The 17,633-nt window shown below is 53.4% G+C and overlaps 2 protein-coding genes across 5 annotated transcripts; one reads left to right on the top strand and one right to left on the bottom strand.

The window, feature by feature from the left end:
* Window positions 1-433: 433 nt before the first annotated feature.
* Window positions 434-1,885, top strand: SFN (stratifin). The gene has a single exon (XM_026516945.4). It carries the CDS (start codon window positions 547-549, stop codon window positions 1,291-1,293), a length of 747 nt encoding a protein of 248 aa, XP_026372730.1. The 5' UTR covers window positions 434-546; the 3' UTR covers window positions 1,294-1,885.
* An 8,377-nt stretch (window positions 1,886-10,262) lies between these two features.
* Window positions 10,263-17,593, bottom strand: GPN2 (GPN-loop GTPase 2). 4 transcript variants are annotated; one of them, XM_026516943.3, is made up of 5 exons: window positions 16,974-17,593; window positions 16,244-16,400; window positions 13,940-14,100; window positions 12,800-12,930; window positions 10,263-11,103 (listed from the first exon to the last, which is right to left on the bottom strand). In XM_026516943.3, the coding sequence occupies exons 1-5, from the start codon at window positions 17,382-17,384 to the stop codon at window positions 11,031-11,033; spliced, it is 933 nt and encodes a 310-aa protein (XP_026372728.1). In that variant the 5' UTR covers window positions 17,385-17,593; the 3' UTR covers window positions 10,263-11,030. The 4 variants fall into 4 exon arrangements, with proteins under 4 accessions (XP_026372728.1, XP_057161300.1, XP_048077924.1 ...); XM_057305317.1 differs by having other exon boundaries at window positions 10,263-12,930; XM_048221967.2 differs by lacking the exon at window positions 16,244-16,400 and having other exon boundaries at window positions 16,886-17,579.
* Between the last annotated feature and the right edge of the window lie 40 nt (window positions 17,594-17,633).

Here is a 17,633-nt window from a genome sequence, read left to right on the forward strand (position 1 = left end):
CTACAGCCCTACCTAAACATAATTATCTCACCTGAACCAAGGTGGGAAATGCACGTGGTAGGATTAAGAACCCCGTCCTCCTGGGAATACCTGTCTTCATGGGCTCTAGCTAGGCTGAAGCAGCCAGTTGGTTGAAGCCATCCTTGACCCCTGGAAGGACACCATGAAGGAGGATCTGATTTGAGAAACTGGGGCAGCTGTGTGGGCAATCATGTAATGGAAGCCCTGAACAAGAGGGGGCAGCCTGGAGCCTGGAAAGGTGTCTGTGCAGGTGGGGCCAACGCCCCGCCGGATTTCTCCCGCTGCCTGCCCCGATGACTCACTTCATATCCCAGCCTTCTACCTTTAAGGAAGAGCCGGAAAGGGTGTGGGCAGAAGAGGAGAGGGAGGCAGGTCCTGGGCCCCAGCCCCGCCCTCTGTCCCTCCCCACCCTCCTCTGGGGCCTGGCCATGCAGCCAAAAGGCAGGCAGAGAGCTGGAGAGGCACAGAATCCAGCATTGGTTTCGAGGCAGCCAGTCCGCCCGCCGCCTGTCTGTCACCAGAGCCATGGAGAGAGCCAGTCTGATCCAGAAGGCCAAGCTGGCAGAGCAGGCTGAACGCTATGAGGACATGGCAGCCTTCATGAAGAGTGCCGTGGAAAAGGGTGAGGAGCTATCCTGCGAAGAGCGAAACCTGCTCTCGGTGGCCTACAAGAACGTGGTGGGGGGCCAGAGGGCTGCCTGGAGGGTCCTGTCCAGCATCGAGCAGAAAGGCAACGAAGAGAGCTCGGAAGAGAAGGGCCCCGAGGTGCGAGAGTACCGGGAGAAGGTGGAGACCGAGCTCCGGGGCGTGTGTGACACGGTGCTGGGCCTGCTGGACACCCACCTCATCAAGGAGGCCGGTGATGCCGAAAGTCGGGTCTTCTACCTGAAAATGAAGGGCGACTACTACCGCTACCTGGCTGAGGTGGCCACTGGGGACGACAAGAAGCGCATCATTGACTCAGCCCGGTCGGCCTACCAGGAGGCCATGGACATCAGCAAGAAGGAGATGCCACCCACCAACCCCATCCGCCTGGGGCTGGCCCTGAACTTTTCCGTCTTCCACTACGAGATCGCCAACAGCCCCGAGGAGGCCATCTCGCTGGCCAAGACCACCTTCGACGAGGCCATGGCTGACCTGCACACCCTCAGCGAGGACTCCTACAAAGACAGCACCCTCATCATGCAGCTGCTGCGAGACAACCTGACGCTGTGGACCGCCGACAACGCCGGGGAAGAGGCGGGCGAGGCTCCCGAGGAGCCGCAGAGCTGAGCCGCGCCCGCCCCTCCCTGCCGCGCCCCGCCCCGCCCCCCGCCCGCCCGCGGCAGAGAGGACTAGTACGCGGCGGGGCGCCCGCCCCCGCTCCCCGAGCGCTCTGCCCCCCGCTCGCGAAGGCCCCGACGGGCCGGACCGGCAGAGCCGAAGCCCGCTGGAGTCGGTGCTCCTCGCCAGGGGCCAGCCCACCCGCCCCTGCTCTCCGCACCCCTCCGAACCCCACCGCCGACCGGGCCACTCTCCCCCTCCTGGCTCCCTCCCGCCCCGTCGCCTCTGAATCTTAGGAATTGAGGAGTGTCCCACCCTTGCGGCTGAGAGCTGGACTGTGTGGCCGAGTCTGGAGTGTGTGAGAGACCGAGAGAGAGTGCGAGCGAGTGAGAGCGCGTAGGACCCGGGACGACAGGGAAAGCATGTCTGCTGGGTGTGACCCTGCTTCCTCTCAATAAAGCTCCCCTGTGACACTCCTCCGGTCTCTTCCAGTGATTCGTGGAGGGATGGGACAGGGATTGGCGGATGATTTACGGAGACCCGGACTCTTGCTTCCGATAGGGCCCGGGCCTCCCAAGGGGCTGGCTCAGTGACCCCCAGGCCAGACTTTGGAGCCGGTGACTCCGGGTGCGAGGCTCGGGCGTGCGGGCCCAGCTCTGCATCAGGGTGGCCCCCAACAAACTGGGCTGGTCCCCGGAGGCTCCGGAGAGCGCAAAGGCCGCTCTGAGGCTGCTCTGAAGGGGCCGCAGGCGGGAGGCTGAAGAGCTCAGCTCTGAGGGGACAGGAAAGCAGGGAGGCCGGGGTGTGAGGCCCGAGGTCCGCGCTGCAAGCGAGCGGCAGGGAGCATCCCGGATTAGAAAGCGAGGAAAAGTCCCATCAAGTGCTCAAATCTGAGACGAGGGGAGCACCATTTGGACAGGGGCGTGACGCCGCCATCAAAAGCCCGTATCTGAGGAGGGGGGAATGCCCCCGCCCCCAGGGTTCCGACACCGGGACCAAATGAAATGGGCAGGCGAGGAGGAGCCGCGAGCTAAGTGGGAAGGGCCGCGGGGAGCGGAGGCCCGCCCAGGCCAGCCCAGCTCGTCGTCTCAGGGCCAGCTCCGACACGCCGGGACCTGCGGCCGCCTCGCTCGCTCCCGCCTTCACAGCCCGGGGCTGGAGGCGGGCCCGAGGCCGATGTCGTCCAATCTCGGGAGAGAGCTGCTCAGGGTACCGCCCCCGGAGCCCGACGGGCCAATGGGGGAGGGCGCGGCGGAACGCGCGCGGGGCGTCTTCCCTCCAACCGCCCTGGCCAGCCGGCGTCGCGACGCGCAGCCGGAGTGAGGGCCCGCCATCCGCCAAGCGCCAGGGGCCCCGCTTTCCCGGTTTCACTCAGACAAGTTGCCACCCGCCCAGCCCGAGAGCTCCGCATCCTCGGAGCAGCGGCACGGGGCGGGGCCGTGCGGCAAAAGGAGTCCCCGCCCTTTGAGTCATCCGCCCTACTGGCGTTGCCCGGCCTGGCCAGGTGGGCAGCGTCGGCTGCCCGGCCACCAAGGCGTCCCCACTGCCCTCCAGGATCCAGGCAGCCCTGAACCGATAGGCTTGGATTGTGTCTCCGACTGGCCGTGCGATCTTGGAAAAGCCATTATGCTTCCCTGGGTCTCAGTTTCCCCTTCAGTATCAAAGGGTTTGGACGAAAGTCTGACGACAACTGCGGTGTCAAAACTGCCTGGGTTTGAATCCCAGCCCTCCTTGGCCAAAGCTCTTTGCTTTTCGTTTGTGCCCTCGTTTGTAAAGTGGGCATTAAAAAACAGTACCTTAAGAGTTGCTATGAAGTTTGAGAAAGTACATGCACGTAAAGTAGTCCATAGAGCATGTTTAATACATGTTAGCTATTATTAATTAAACCTTCCAGCACCAATAGTCTAAGGTTTATCCGTTTCGGTGCCGATTAGCAGGCCGGGTCCCGAGGAGTAGCTTTATTGCCAGAGCTGACCCGCATGCTCACTGGGCCACCTGAGGATACTGTCCGGACATCAAGTGGTCACTCCTCCACCTGGCAAGATGCGGGGAACTCAGTTCAGCCTCCTCAGGTTCCCCAGAATCCAGGTTTGGTCACACCCATGGGACTGGAAATTGAAGGGCTCTTATCAGAGCTACTAATTCTACTGGGAAGCTGGCAGGACCACTCTGCTGCCTTCTGAGTGCCCGGTTTTCTCCTCTTCTTTCCTGGAAGGGTGTTGGTTTTCAAGGTTCTAAAGCACGTAGAGACTGGGCTAGGGCAAGTGACTCTCCCTCAGCTCTGGAAGTGACCCAGTTTCTCTTACCAGACAGGTCTGGTGACTTTCTCTTAATGGGGTAGGTCCTGGGAAAGGAACTTCTTTCTTTAAGCTCCATCTCTGAAATTTGTCTGTCCTATACCATTCATGGTTGTCCTATATGGGGAAAGCAATGAGCTACCCTAAGGCAATGTGTTGGCAAGCAGTTACCGTGGGTTGGAATATCACCAAATCAGATGGCTGGGTGTGAGCCGGCTTAGGCACCAGCTTCTGACCATGAGAGTCCCAGACCCTTTTGTTTATGACATAATCTCTCTAAAGCTTTCTTACCAGGGTGGAGTCTCAATGATCATCTCTTGCCATCTCTTCTTGACCTAAATTTGACATTTAAAAATTTTCAGTCCTACCGCTAATGGGTATGGAATTTCTTTTGGGGTGATGCAATGTTCCAGCTTCAAATACTGTTGATATTGGGACACCTGGCTGGCTCAGTCCGAAGAGCCTGCGACTCTTGATCTCGGAGCTGTGAGTTCGAGCCCCACGTGGTGTGTAGAGATTACTTAAATAAATAATAAATAAAAACTTAAACCCCAAGTGTTGATATTTGCACAACTTTGTGAATATACTAAAAACCACTAACCTGTACTCTTGAGGAGGATGAATTCTTTTTTTAATTCAATTTAGTTAACATAGACTGTATTATTAGTTTCAGGGGTAGAATTTAGTGACTCATCGGTTGCATATAACACCCAGTGCTCATTAGATCAAGCACCCTCCTTCAGGCCCATCACCCAATTATCCCATCCCCCCACCCACCTCCCCTCCACTTACCCTCAGTTGGTTTCCTAAAGTCAAGTCTTTTATGGTTTGCCTCCCTCTCTGTTTTTATATTATTTTTGCTTTCCTTCCCCTATGTTCAGCCGTTTTGTTTCTTAAATTTTACGTATGAGTGAAGTCATGTGGTATTTGTCTTTTGAGAAGGATGAATTTTGTGGCATATGCATTTTATCTCAGTTAAGTGTTTTCTCCCCTAGTTTTCCAAATTTCAAAGCCCATCTTCAGGTCAGAACATGACTAGCTGCCTCCCCTCTCCCTTTAACACTTATGCAGAGCTTTGGATATGTTATCCTACCAACTCTCATTTATATAGGGACATTTATTCAGTTATGATTTCTTATCTTCTTGACTCTACCTCTGGGTTTGCAGCTATGTCCTGGGTCTATTTCTTATCTCATCAGACAGCTTCCTAAAAATGGTAACTTTGTTTCATTATTTTTCCTTTCTTCCTACAGTGCCTCCAGCAAGGTTTTTGTACAGGACGGTGCTCAGAACTTAGTTTTATTTACTTATTAAATATTTTTCTTGTTGTTTTTTAAGTAATCTCTACACCCAATGTGGGGCTAGAACTTAAAATCCTGAGATCAAGAGTCGCATGCTCTGCCGACTGAGCCAGCCAGGCGCCCCTCAGAACTTAGTTTTAAACCCGTCCTCCCAAATGCCTGGAAACCAGGGTTAGTGCCAGGCCTATTGCAGAAATGGAAATACAGCTGGTTCTGGGATGAGGCAGGGCTGTCTAGACAGAGATGGGGCTCACAAAGATTCAATAACCCCAGCCCTACCCTTCCTGTACTGCCAGGGTACCCCCCCCCCAGGAAATGGAGGCTAAGGGCTTGCAAAGATCTCCCCTCCCAAGAATTTGAGGGGTATGGGAAAAATCTACAACCTAAAATTTTCTAAAGAAGGTATCTACTCTTCTCACATATGTAGTTACTTCAGAGAGCAAAATGCAAATGGGCTGTGTAGACCGCAGGGGTAGGAGATAAACGGCAAGGCTTTGAACTAAACTGGCCCCTGGGGAAGCCAAGTCACTGGGGTCAGGCAGGCCACTGTGGCTCCTTCCGGAAAGGGAAGATACTTCTACACACACATGTCCAGTGTCCGAATGTCCAGTGCCTTTTGAGAAAACCTAATTTTGGGTGCTTGCACCAAGACTGCCCATCTGACCAGCACTGCCCCACTTCTTCTTCCTAGAGAACAGAGTCCAGTAATAATAGCAGCTGGCATGGCTGCCATGTGCCAGCCACTTTCATACCTTGGTCCTCACAGCCATCCATATCATCACCTCCGTTCTGTGTATGAAGAGACTGAGGCTCAGAGCAGCTAAATGACCTGATAGCCAAGGTTATACAATTACTTATGTGTCTGGGGGGTGGAACGGGTCTAACTCCAAGGCCCATGATTTTTAAACTACAACAGCTGTTTCCAAATTGTGTTCGGAGGGTTCCCCATAAACTGCCATAGGGCAGGAGCCCAGCAGTCTGGGTTTCCCCTGTTCCCACACACATGGGCTAAAATAGCCACACATATGTCTGTTTTGTATACTGGAGTTTCATGAGTTAAAAATAAGTTTGAAAAGAACCGCATGATGTTATGCTGCCCTGCTTGCATCTTGGACTTTCTAAGAATCAAGACAGACTTCTTCATCTAACGCCACCCCAGGGCCCCACAGAAAGGAATTGTCTTCATGAGAAAAGACTGTGTGGTGGGCCAATTTCCTGGCACGTTCACCAAGTTAAACTTGCCTTACCCTGGTTACTTCCTTTGTTCCTTTTCAGTTCTTCACCCTGTTCACAGGGCCCCCCCAGCCCCTATCCCTGCTGTGGGCGAGGTGGGGGGAGGGAGGCAGGTTTCTGCAGGGTAGGTGCCGCTCCTCTCAGAACCCCCTAGCCCCACCTGCCCACTGAGTCAGGAGCCAGGAATGTGTGTGGGGGCAGCAGACAGGTATGTCACCCTGGGGGTGTCAGAGGCTGATTCATCTCTCATCTCCTCCCAATCTTCTCCTTACTGCTCTCTGGGAAATTTAACTCATTATCTGTCTAGAGATAAAAGAAGAAATTCCGGACTCTGAAAAGCATGATGGAGCCTTCAGTCTGTGGCCAGGTATAATATTGAACACATCAGATTATGGCATTCAAGGAGTATTTGTTAAAAGAGAAGGAAGACACATCCTCCCACTTTGTTCCCCCAAATAAAGTTAACCTGAAATATCCTTGTCTGACTGTAGAGGGGCCTGACGTGCTATGTGAATACGGGAATGACTTCAGAGTTGGGAGAGGGGCTCCTGCGGGGCTCAGTTGGTTAAGCATCTGCCTTGGGCTCAGGTCATGGTCTCAGGGTCCCTGCTCAGAGGGGAGTCTGCTTCTCCCTCTCCCTCTGCCCCCCACCCCATTTGTGCTCTCTTTCTCTCAAGTAAATAAATAAAATCTTAAAAAAAAAAATTTGGGAGCAATCTTACCCATGTTCCAGTATTCCTTCTCCGCTGTTTTGATCATTCCACAAGGACCGTGAAGGCTTCAGGATTAATGTACTGGAAGAGGCGGCAATCCAGTGTGACAGGAAGTGCGAGGGTACACTGCTTGATGCTGTCCTTGCACAGCAAGCAGATACCCCCCCCCCCCACATACACACACACACACACACACACACCCTCAAATGTCCAAATGTCCAGTGCGTTTTGGGGAAAACCTGATTTCCGATTCTTTTTTTTTTTTAAGATTTTATTTATTTATTTGACAGAGAGAGAAAGCCAGCGAGAGAGGGAACACAAGCAGGGGGAGTGGGAGAGGAAGAAGCAGGCTCCTAGTGGAGAAGCCTGATGTGGGGCTCGATCCCAGAACGCGGGGATCACGCCCTGAGCCGAAGGCAGGCGCTTAACGACTGAGCCACCCAGGCGCCCCTGATTTCAGATTCTTGAAGTAGATTTCAGATTCTTGAAGCTGCAGGTTTATTTAGGATGGCTTTGAAGGGGCCTCTCATTTCCCTCAACTGCTTCAAGGTTTTGGATGGGGGAAAAAAACTTTAAACTTGGCTATATATTCTGGTTCAGAGGATTTTACCAATACTCAAATTTTCTCTCCTTATTTGGGCTCCAAATCCCCAGCCCATCCCCTCATAGCTCCTCAATCTTAGGCCACCTGGACATCTGGGGCTGTCTGAAGTTGGATCCTTGGCTGGAAATGAAGGACACGATGGGCTAAAATAAGGCGTATGGCTTTCCCCTTCCCTCAGCAGGCCTGACGCCATCAAAGTACGCACTAATCCAGACTCTTCCTTCTAAAGGCTGGGTGAGGGCTCAATAGCCAGGAATGAGAGAGAAGAAAAGTGAAGGGAGAGGAGTAGGGGGCTACTCAGCTTGTTAGAGAATTTCCCTCCAGGATTCTGGGGTAGCTGGGCCTCCTTATTGCTTTCAAAAATGTCAAAAACAGGGTGGATCTTAGTAGTGCTGGGATGGGTCTGCCATCACTCCCCTTCCCTTCTCAGCAGCCCTGGGAAAGGAGAGAGAATCTCTGAGACAGACCTTCCCACAGACTCTGATGGGCTCAGGCTTCCTTCCTCAGCCAACTGTGGGTGAGCATTTTGCTAATTCAGAAACAGCTGAGAGCAGACTGGCTGTGCTTCAGCTCTGTGGGTTTTAGGGCGTCACTCTCACTCCTAAGCCTCTTTGTCTGGGCTGGAAGCCTGTCCAATTAGCTGTGGCCGCTGATAAATTCCAAACAGTACCTTCCAATCTTTTTTTGGGGGGGTCCCCACTTCAGAGCCAGGAAAGGCACATATCGCAATACCAGTGGTTAGTGGAGAGGACCAAGAAGGTCCCTTTTAAGGCACTCAGAGGTGGTTTCCTCCCTCCAGAAGTTGGTCATGATTGCCAAGTGAGGTCTGGAAGTGAGAAGAGCGCTTTCAGAGGGTGCCGGGAGATGCGAAGTGCCACTTTTCTGGAAGGCATTTTGCCGTTATGAATCCAGAACCTGGGAAACATCAGCTGTTTCATTTCTAGGACTTAACCATACGTTAAAAATCAGAGACTCAGACAAAGATTTGAGTACAGAGTTGTAATCACAGCACTATTAACAAGAGCAAAAAATTGGTAATGACTTAGGCTAACCATGGGAGTCTGGACAGGTAAACAATGTCATAGCCTTACCATGGAATATTATCATGTAGACCTTTAAAGGGTCTTTATGTTTTTAACTGCGTGAAATAGGGTTAACTAAAAAAAAGCAGGTAACAAAGCAACTAGAACATATTCCACTCATACAAATGCTATTGCTATCCCTCTGCACATACAGAAAAATAAGACTGAAAGAAAAACACAAAATATACTAAGTATTTGAATAGAAAATTTATTGTAGATTACAAATATTTTTGATTATTCATATGTTATGGGATTATGGGTGACTTCTTTTCGTTTTCCAAATTTTTTACTTTTCTATCAGGAAAGAAAAAAAAAAAGAAAAAAGAAATCTCAAGAATGGTTGCCACATGCCAGCCAAATCGGAGAATGGGCTTTCTCATACCCCACGTTTCATGCTGAACGGACAGACCCAGGTGTCTCTTCTTTTCTGCATTGTGCTGTCCCCGCCCCACCCCTGCAGGGCAACAGAGAATCATTTTGCCATCAGTAGGTGAACAGAGCTCCATTTACTGGAGGAGAAAACACCCTTGCTGTCACACCAAGGCCTGGAAATTAAGTTTTGGATGACTTCCATCTTCCCTCACTCCATAACATGCTGAGAGGGCTTGGATACGAGAACATAAAGTTCAAATGACACCTTCCTTCCAGCTGATTTGCTTTGGTGAGAGCCAGGGTGACCGGGTGAGCGTCAGAAACCCTGACCACAGCTATTGGGACTAAGTTCAAAAACAGCACCCAACCTCCCACCCTGATGTGGGATTTGTCCAACAACCTGGGCGTCAGGATTCCTGGGCTCCAGGCCCCACTGGTGACTCAGCCGTCCCCCGGCTGTGCCTCCTGGCCTCAGTTTCCCTGGCTTGCTCTGTTGATACTCCCCACCTACTGTAGGGTGTTAATAGGGGTGTGGTGCTTTGAACTTCTCAGATGAAAGAGGCTGGGGAAGCAGCACCTGGTTATTATCCCCTGGACAGCCAGGCGTGGGAGTGCAGCCGCTGCTTTCATACTTACCCGGCTGGAGGAGCCTCCTCATCGCCCTCACTCTTCTGCCTTCTGCTCTGACTCCCCGAACTGGCAGGCAAAGCTCCATCGCCCCCATCTCAATGCCACCTCAGCACAGGTTTTCCGAAGCTGAATTCTCCAATTGCCCAAACCACCAGTGACCTATGGTCCCCTTGGTTGATGAGTCAGTCATACTACACAAGTGTTTAAATTCTTTCTCCTGATGGGCTACAGATCCTGTGGGAGAAGGGCTGTGACTTTTCATCACTAAGAATTCACAATTAAGAAGTCAGCAAAGTGAACAATGAGACAGGCTGACCAAAGTTCGAACTCATCTGTTTCCTCAGTGTAAAATGAGGCTTCATAATATTGTCGTGTCTCAATCTCCAGGAGTTGCTGTGAGAGCCACATGAGAAGCATGTGTGTGGAAGCACTTCGTAAAATGCCAAGCCCTTCTCGTGTGTTAACAGGACCAACTGTCTGCAAATAAGACTTCTGGCACAACTGCCATCTGTCCCCTGCTGCCTCCAGGCTGTGGCTGCAGAGGAAAAAAAAAAAAAAAAAAAAGGCCTGGGATGCCACCTACTGGTCGAAAATATGAATTGCATCCAACCGGCTGCAAGAAGAGCGAGAGCAAACACCTCTCCCAACTTCAAGCCATCTTCATTCTTGCCTCACTCATGACGTCATGTTATATACCTAATATTTTTTTAAATAGATCACATTTTATAAACAGTTGCAACGTAAACTTTTTTTTTTTTTTAAAGATTTTATTTATTTATTTGACAGAGAGACAGCCAGCGAGAGAGGGAACACAAGCAGGGGGAGTGGGAGAGGAAGCAGCAGGCTCATAGCGGAAGAGCCTGATGTGGGGCTCGATCCCATAACGCCGGGATCACGCCCTGAGCCGAAGGCAGACGCTTAACCGCTGTGCCACCCAGGCGCCCCGCAACGTAAACTTTTAATCACTCGTATAAATGGAAAACTAGTTAACACTTACCAAAAAGGAATAAAACTGTAAAATAAATACCATGAAACTAAAACGTTCAGATCTGCTAGGAAGTGTTGCCCGTGAAAGCTCGAGCCTGACTCTCACTGCTAAAACCGACAATCAGCAAAACAAAATCGACAACCGGAGACTGTCAGTCCTCCGGCACAGTCCCTGCTTTGGAGGACACAGTGCCCGTGTCAGGAAACAGGACTCTTCTGAGGAAAGGCGACATTCCCTTGTTCTGCCTCAACTCTCTGGGCCTGGATGGCTGGAGAAAGTTTAGAAGTCATAAAAAGTAGAAAATAAACTCCTGTATTTGTAGCGTATTCCATCATAGCCCAAGTGGCGCCCGCACCCAATGCCTGGCACCAGCACCTGGAGCTCATGACCGCTGAGCGGGCGGTGGGTGCTCCGCTCTGGCTGGGAAGCCTGCTCTTGGGTCCGCAGTCCGCTGAGCTGGCCGCTGTCACTGGGGGCTGCCACGTGCTCCGGTGCTGGGTTATGCCTCTCGTTCCCCAGCTTGCTGCTACAGCTGCATGGCTTCCTGCTCCACTGACTGGTCTGAGGGAGCCAGGTACTTCTCCTGGACGCCCAGGGTACTGAGGGGGCTGCGTCAAGGCTGGTAGCACAGGCAAGGATGGGCACTGGCAGGGGCGGGACCCGACCTCTACGGATGCCGGCTCTACAACCATGTCTGGCAGATGGCTCCCATCCCCCCCCCCTTCTCACCACGATAAGCTCCAGTCTGGGTCTGAGAAGCCCCTCAAAACATCCGGACCCGAATGCTCCTGCATTTGCCTCTTCCCCACACTGCTGAGGCTCAACGGACCGGAGAGCGCGAACCCTCCGGCTGTGCTGGGGCACATGCTCTCCAGCCAGACCGCTGGGGACTTAACTCCTGATTCTGCCACCTCCTTTCTTCTCGTCTGTAAAACGGAGCCGTTATGAGGATCAAATGAGGCAACGGATACAAGGCGCCTAGTGCGGCACCTGGCACACAGCACGTGCTCGGCAAGGGTTTCCGGCTCCTCTTCCGCCGTGGGGGGGAGCTCGGGGGGGCGCAAAGATAACACCGAATTCCCGCCTGGCCTACTGGGTGCCTTCCACCTCTCTCCAGGCCAGCAGGGAGGTGGAGCGGGAAGGACACAAATCCGAATCACACGGAAAAGACTGTAGTACTGCTGAGGACGCGCACGGCGCGCTCTACTGCCACCATTGATGACGTGGCCGTTTCCCTGGGAGGTGGTTTCCCACCCGTGAAAGGGCCTGACACACATCGTAGTACTGGCTGGAATGCTCTCCACGCCAAGGACTCTGGACCCCCTTGTCCCCAGCATGCTGTGTAGATGTCACATACCTGAAACTATCCTAGCGGGCCTGCATTTCCCTGTCCCGCCTCACACGTGGCCTCTGTGACCTGACAGACACCTACACGTGACCTCAGCTCCGCCCCAACAGTCACAAACCCAGCTCCAGTTCTGAAGGCCCAGCTGTGCCTCCCAGACAGCTTTGGCGGGCTCCATGGTCCCCTCCAAACAGCACATCTGCCAGGGCCCGTCCCTTCCACCCACGTGACAAACTTGCCCTCTCCTCTTCCTCTTCTTGCCTCAGTGACCAACACAACCACCCCTACCACTGTTTAGCCAGAAACCTGGGAGTCAAACTTCTGCTCCGCCTCCAGGCAGCCCATCACCACCGGGTCGGCGACAGTCCACCTCCTCTTATCCAATTCACACCCTTCCTTTCATTCTCACTCCTCGCGCTTCATCTCTTCTCATCTACAGACTGTAAACGCTCTCCCGCCCCCACTCACACCCCTTAAATGCAATTTCTGCACTTGGAGGGGCTTTTAAAAAGTGTACGCCCGATCGTGTCACACCCTGCACACCATTCGATGCTGGCTCCCACTGCCCACCCACGAGCTGAGGTCCACACGCCTTAGCAGGGCACGCAAGCCCCCCGATGCCAGCCCTCTCCTGCCCCTCACCCCTACACCTCCCCTCCCTTTCCCAGTCAGGCCGCCGAGCGAACTGAGGCCCTTGCATCTCTCCCACATGACCACCGCCCCTTCACTCCTCAGCAGCTGTGTCTGCTGCTCCTTCGGGTCCGTACGGCCTCCCTCGTCCGCAGGAACAAGCCGTTCTGAAGCCTTCTCAGGGACCAGCCTCGGACCTGAGACAGTCACCAGGGATCCAACTGGTCATCGGAATCAGTCATCTACAAGGTAGATGTGGCCATTCCTGAGCCCCACGTCTCCCCCTTGGCTGTGGCCAAGACGCGAGAGAGCAAGGATACGAGGAGAAATGGAAGTCAGCTCCCATGGCAGCAGACATCATGGCCTCCAGGCTTCGCTGTTCTTGGACCCCGAAGCAGTAGCCATTGGCTTTATCCACAGCCTGCAGGACCCGCTGGATACTCTCCTTGTCCTGGGCAGGGAAGACAGAGACAGCTTTGTGAGTGAAAGAGAGGTGTGTGGAATTGAGGCCGTACCGAACTGCCTGCAGTCTCCAAACATCTGCCTCGACCTTGCCTCACGAAGCCTCTGGACATGCAGCTTCTGCGGCTGGAGTCGTTGTATGTGTCCTCAGAGGCCTGGCTACATCGTAGCCTTCCTGTCCACCAACCCACCCAAATCGGAACAGATAAGCTCTCTATGTACTCCCATGGTCCCCCAGGGCTATTCGATTATAGCTCTGATCCTAGCAGCTTACTATTGGCAAGTTACTAACTTATCTGCCTCCCCTGTTTGACTTTGTGCTCATGAGGTCAGGGACTTATCTGCTGAGGAAATCCTCAGTGCCTGGCACAGTCCTTAGCTAACAGCAGACACCCAATAAATATGTCTATAATCTATTTGCTCATTCTCAGAACAGTGATAAGAGTAGTCTACACATCACATGGTGGGAGGAGAAATCAAAATAACGCATGTACAAGTCCTCAGCACAATGCCTACCACGGAAAGTGCTCAGTAAGTGGTAGTTGTTATCATTACTATTGTAGGCTTCACTTTCTCATTTTAAAGGAGAAAACTGTGGCATTAAATCGGGAAGAGACAAGTTCGCTCAAGTCCACACCCAGGGGCTCGGTACTACTTTGCCAAGTCAACAGGCAGTTGCGTCTCCTGAAGGAGGCCGAGAGACCTGTCTGTGGCCTTGGTCACGTCCCTGGCTGACGACTTTCTGAAATCACCCATTTTTGCACTGATGAGGAAACATGTGTAGAGAGAACCCAGCAATACAGAATAGACAGGCACCCTCTTTATTGGAATCCTGCCCGTGAAAGCCATTTGTCCTAAAACCAAGGGGACTGAATGATAGTCAGACCCAGGACAAAGGCCGCTGTTTGACCCCTCAAAGCCGCCTGTACCGTTGGCTTGGTGAGACCCCAGGCACCGTCAGAGCCTACGCAAGGGCTAGGCCTCTTAGTCCCCAGTACCTGAATGTTGAGAGGGATGAAGGAGACCAGACTGTAGTCTTCAATGAGCTGCACCAGTTTCTCATTGAGCTGACGGTAGTGGCGGAAGAAAGGGTCAGAAGCCAGGTGGTCGAGCAGGTAGGACAGGTCCAGGACCTCCGTGTAGTAGTCCAGGTTGAAAGCTAAGGAGAGAAATTGGTGTTTACGAGCAGCTGACATGAGGCTAAAAGATCTGAGTACAGGGACCATATTTCCTTCCTCTCTTCCTTTTGTCTTCATTCATTCATTCATTCATTCAACAAATATTTGTTGAGGCAGTGAAAAGAACTTACTCAAAAAAAAGACTTCGTTTTACCCACTGGCTCTGCCATTTACTAGCTGGATGGGACTGCTGTGAGGCTTAAATGCTCTAAGTCCCAGTGTCTGGTACACACCGGCACTTGTTCCATGGTGATACATAACAAGAGCGAATGTGCTTGGTCCCTGCCGCATGAAGCTCACGGTCACGTAATCGCACCCCAGGACCCGGCACATGCACTGTAAGAACTCTAGCAGGGCGCTTCTCGTATAAATCACTTTCCCTTTCCGGGCCGGCTCCTTCTGAATGTAAATAAGGATACCAGACTAGATGACTCCAATTCTAGGAATGCAAACTTCCTCTAAGAGAAGGAAAGCAGGCCTCCCTGCACTGTCCATTTCTGCCGGAAAACTCGAGCACTCGGGTTGCTCAACTGGTCCATCCCAAAGCGAGCCGAGGCAATCAGGCTGTTGCACTGACTCACTCCCTACACCCAATGTAGGGCTCAAACTCACAACCCCAAGATCAAGAGTCACATGCTCCTCCAACTGAGCCAGCCAGGGCCCCCCCCCTCGCCGTCTTCTCATCAGAAACTGTCATGGCTCTCCCTGAGAGGAATAATGTCCCAGGCATTCCTACAAATGTCTTGGACTGCCTGACAGGGACATTCTTCCCCAGGACTTAAGCAACTGGAGCCAGTTGCACCTGGGTGTGGATTTCATCTCAGCTAACAACTAGCTGTGCGACTGACCTTGGGCTATTCATGTAATGTCTCTGGGCCTCCATGGCCTCATCTGGTTTACACATCAGTCTCTTGTAAGGACGACTGGCAAGAGTCAGAGCTAGAAAGGTCAAGGACCACCGTGTAGCCATCTAGGCTGGAGGCCACGAAGGTGGGAGAGGGGCTTGGGAAGACTGAAAATCTGGCCACAGATAAAATGGGCTTTCTGGGCTTACCAAGAGATGGACCAGAACTCTGGGCTGAGGCAGCCCCTCCAAGGGGCTGACATCCCTCCATGTCCTGACAGCCAGCAGGCCTCCTCGGACAACGCCCTGACCCATCGTGAGCCTCACAGCCTTTCTTCCTGTTCACTGTTGGTCATTTCAGCTTTTCTTCTCCAGGTTCCTTTGTGGCTGGAGATGCTGTTTTAGGGAACTGATGCCCCCAGCTCAGCGCACTAATTTTGCAGGAAAGAAGTGCTGGCCATGAGACCCCTAGGCAACTCCCCTGCCTCCTGCTTCTCCCTCAATCTTTCCCACCCTGACAAAGGCACCTCCACCTGTCCACTGGCTCAGACAGAAACCTGAGAGTCATCCTTAACTCCTTGGTCTCCATGTCCAACCCACCAGCAAACCCTATTTCTTGAGTGAGTTTTGGATCGATCTGCTTCTCTCCATTCCCACTACCATTGCGTGGACCGCTGCAAAAACCTCCTCAAGGATCTCTGCATTCTTGCCCGTTTCAATTCATTCTCCACAAAACAGCCGCAATGACGTTCTTAATTCATGCTATTTCCTTGCTTAATATTCGTCAATGGTTTTCCCTGGTGTTTCAACAGTACAGGTTCTAGAGGCCCCTGCCCACCTCTCTGAACTCCTTTCCTACCATGCTTCCCCTGACTACTACCTCAGCTACCCTGGGCTTCAACCCACCCCTGGCCCCCACTTTTTCCTTTCACACAAACAGCTCTTTCCCTAAGGGCCTTCCCTCCTACTGGTCCCCCACCTGAAACAGTCCCGCCTCGGCTGGCTCCTTCTCACCACTCAGGTCGCAGCTCAGGTAGCCCTGCTCACTCCCAACCACTCGTTTTAATTCCTTTGCAGGACGTGTCACCAACTATATAGCTCCTTTGTCCCCAAAGCCCAGAACAGTATCTGGCCCAGAGAGGCACAAAATAAACAGGCAGGAATCAGGACCTGCCTGTGGCTCTGATCACCAAGCCATGCATGGTCCCTGGAGGCAGCTCCCTTCAGCTGAGATCTGTTTCACTCCTGACTCCTTGCCTGCCGAGAACAGGAGCTCTCACCCAGCTTCCCATAGTGCTCAATGAGGTCCATCTTGGAGAGGAGGTTGACATGGGGCAGCTCCACATGCAGCATGGTGGCCAGAGAGGTACACAGTACGGAAATGAACTTGGCCGGGTCTGTGCAGTAATGAGAATCTACCAGGTGGACAGCAGTCAGCTGCAAGGGGAGGAAGAGACAGGGTGAGTGGCCTGGGGAGGCAGGAAACATCAGGGCCTATGTCTTTCCCTAAAGACTGGGGACTCCTGAGGACAGAGTGCAAGCCTTCCCCATTACTGTTCTCCTGCTTCTGCTTCATTCTAATAGCGACACTCATTTCCTTCAGCCAGGAGATATGGAGCATCTTTCTTTACAAGATGCCCTGCACTGTGCCTCCCAGTGGGCAACTGGCTCAATTCTGATTGCATCTGACTCTGTTTCATTTACTTTTGCCCAGCAAGTCACAACAACGATCACCATACCACTTTCTACAGAACCCCTTCCATACTTCCAATAATCCCAAACTGGGTACTAACACATCCATTCTGCAGATGAGAAAACTGAGGTTCAGAGAAACTGACTTACCCAGGCCCACACAGCGAGTCAGTGGCAGAGCCTGAACTCGAACTCGCACCAGTTTTACTTCAAAGCAACTCGGCCCCTACCTCGCTGTGTAACATGGGGGCGTGGCATCTGTCCTCCCTGTCTCAGTTCCTCCATCTGCAAAAGGAGCCTGCTCGACCCAAGACGCACCCTGAGGTCCCACTGCGCCATCTGGGAGAAGATGCTGCGCAGGGCGCCATGGTGGGTGCAGAGCTCCACCTGGCCCGGGCAGTCGAAGAGGAAGTAGTGGCCGCGGAGGGGCTCTAGCTTGGCACGCAGCCAGTCCAGGTTGGCCTCCAGGTACTCCATGCAGTAGAGCAGGCCGCCGTTGGGCCCCAGCCTCAGCGCGTCCATCACGTCACCCAGCCCCACCAGCTCGCTCACGTCCACGGCGCACTCGTACGGCAGCCCCTCGTTGGCCGGGTCCAGGTTCACCACTGCCACGCGCCGGCCCAGCGCGCGCAGGAACTCACTCATGCCCAGGCAGTACGTGGTCTTCCCCGAGCCGGGCGGGCCGATCACCGCCTGCCCAAAGGCCGTGGTTGGGGCGGCCCCCGCCATGGGCTGCACGCGGGCCCGTGCGGGGCAGATAAACTCGGCAGAGACACGAGCCGAGGGCGACGGGATCCCTGTCGTGCACTTCGTTGGGGGCCGGCGGCGATGCCCGGGCGTCCCCGGAGGAAGGGCAGGTACCCGGCCGGTGCAAGGGGACCAAACGGCCCCGTACTAACCGGACCAGCACCCTACTTCCGGACGACGTCGGAAACGACGGGGGCCCTGGGAGGAAGTCCCGCCCCCAAGATGAGGGCG

This window comes from Ursus arctos, unplaced genomic scaffold, assembly GCF_023065955.2.
Source record: "Ursus arctos isolate Adak ecotype North America unplaced genomic scaffold, UrsArc2.0 scaffold_32, whole genome shotgun sequence".
Classification (NCBI taxonomy): Eukaryota; Metazoa; Chordata; class Mammalia; order Carnivora; family Ursidae; genus Ursus; species Ursus arctos.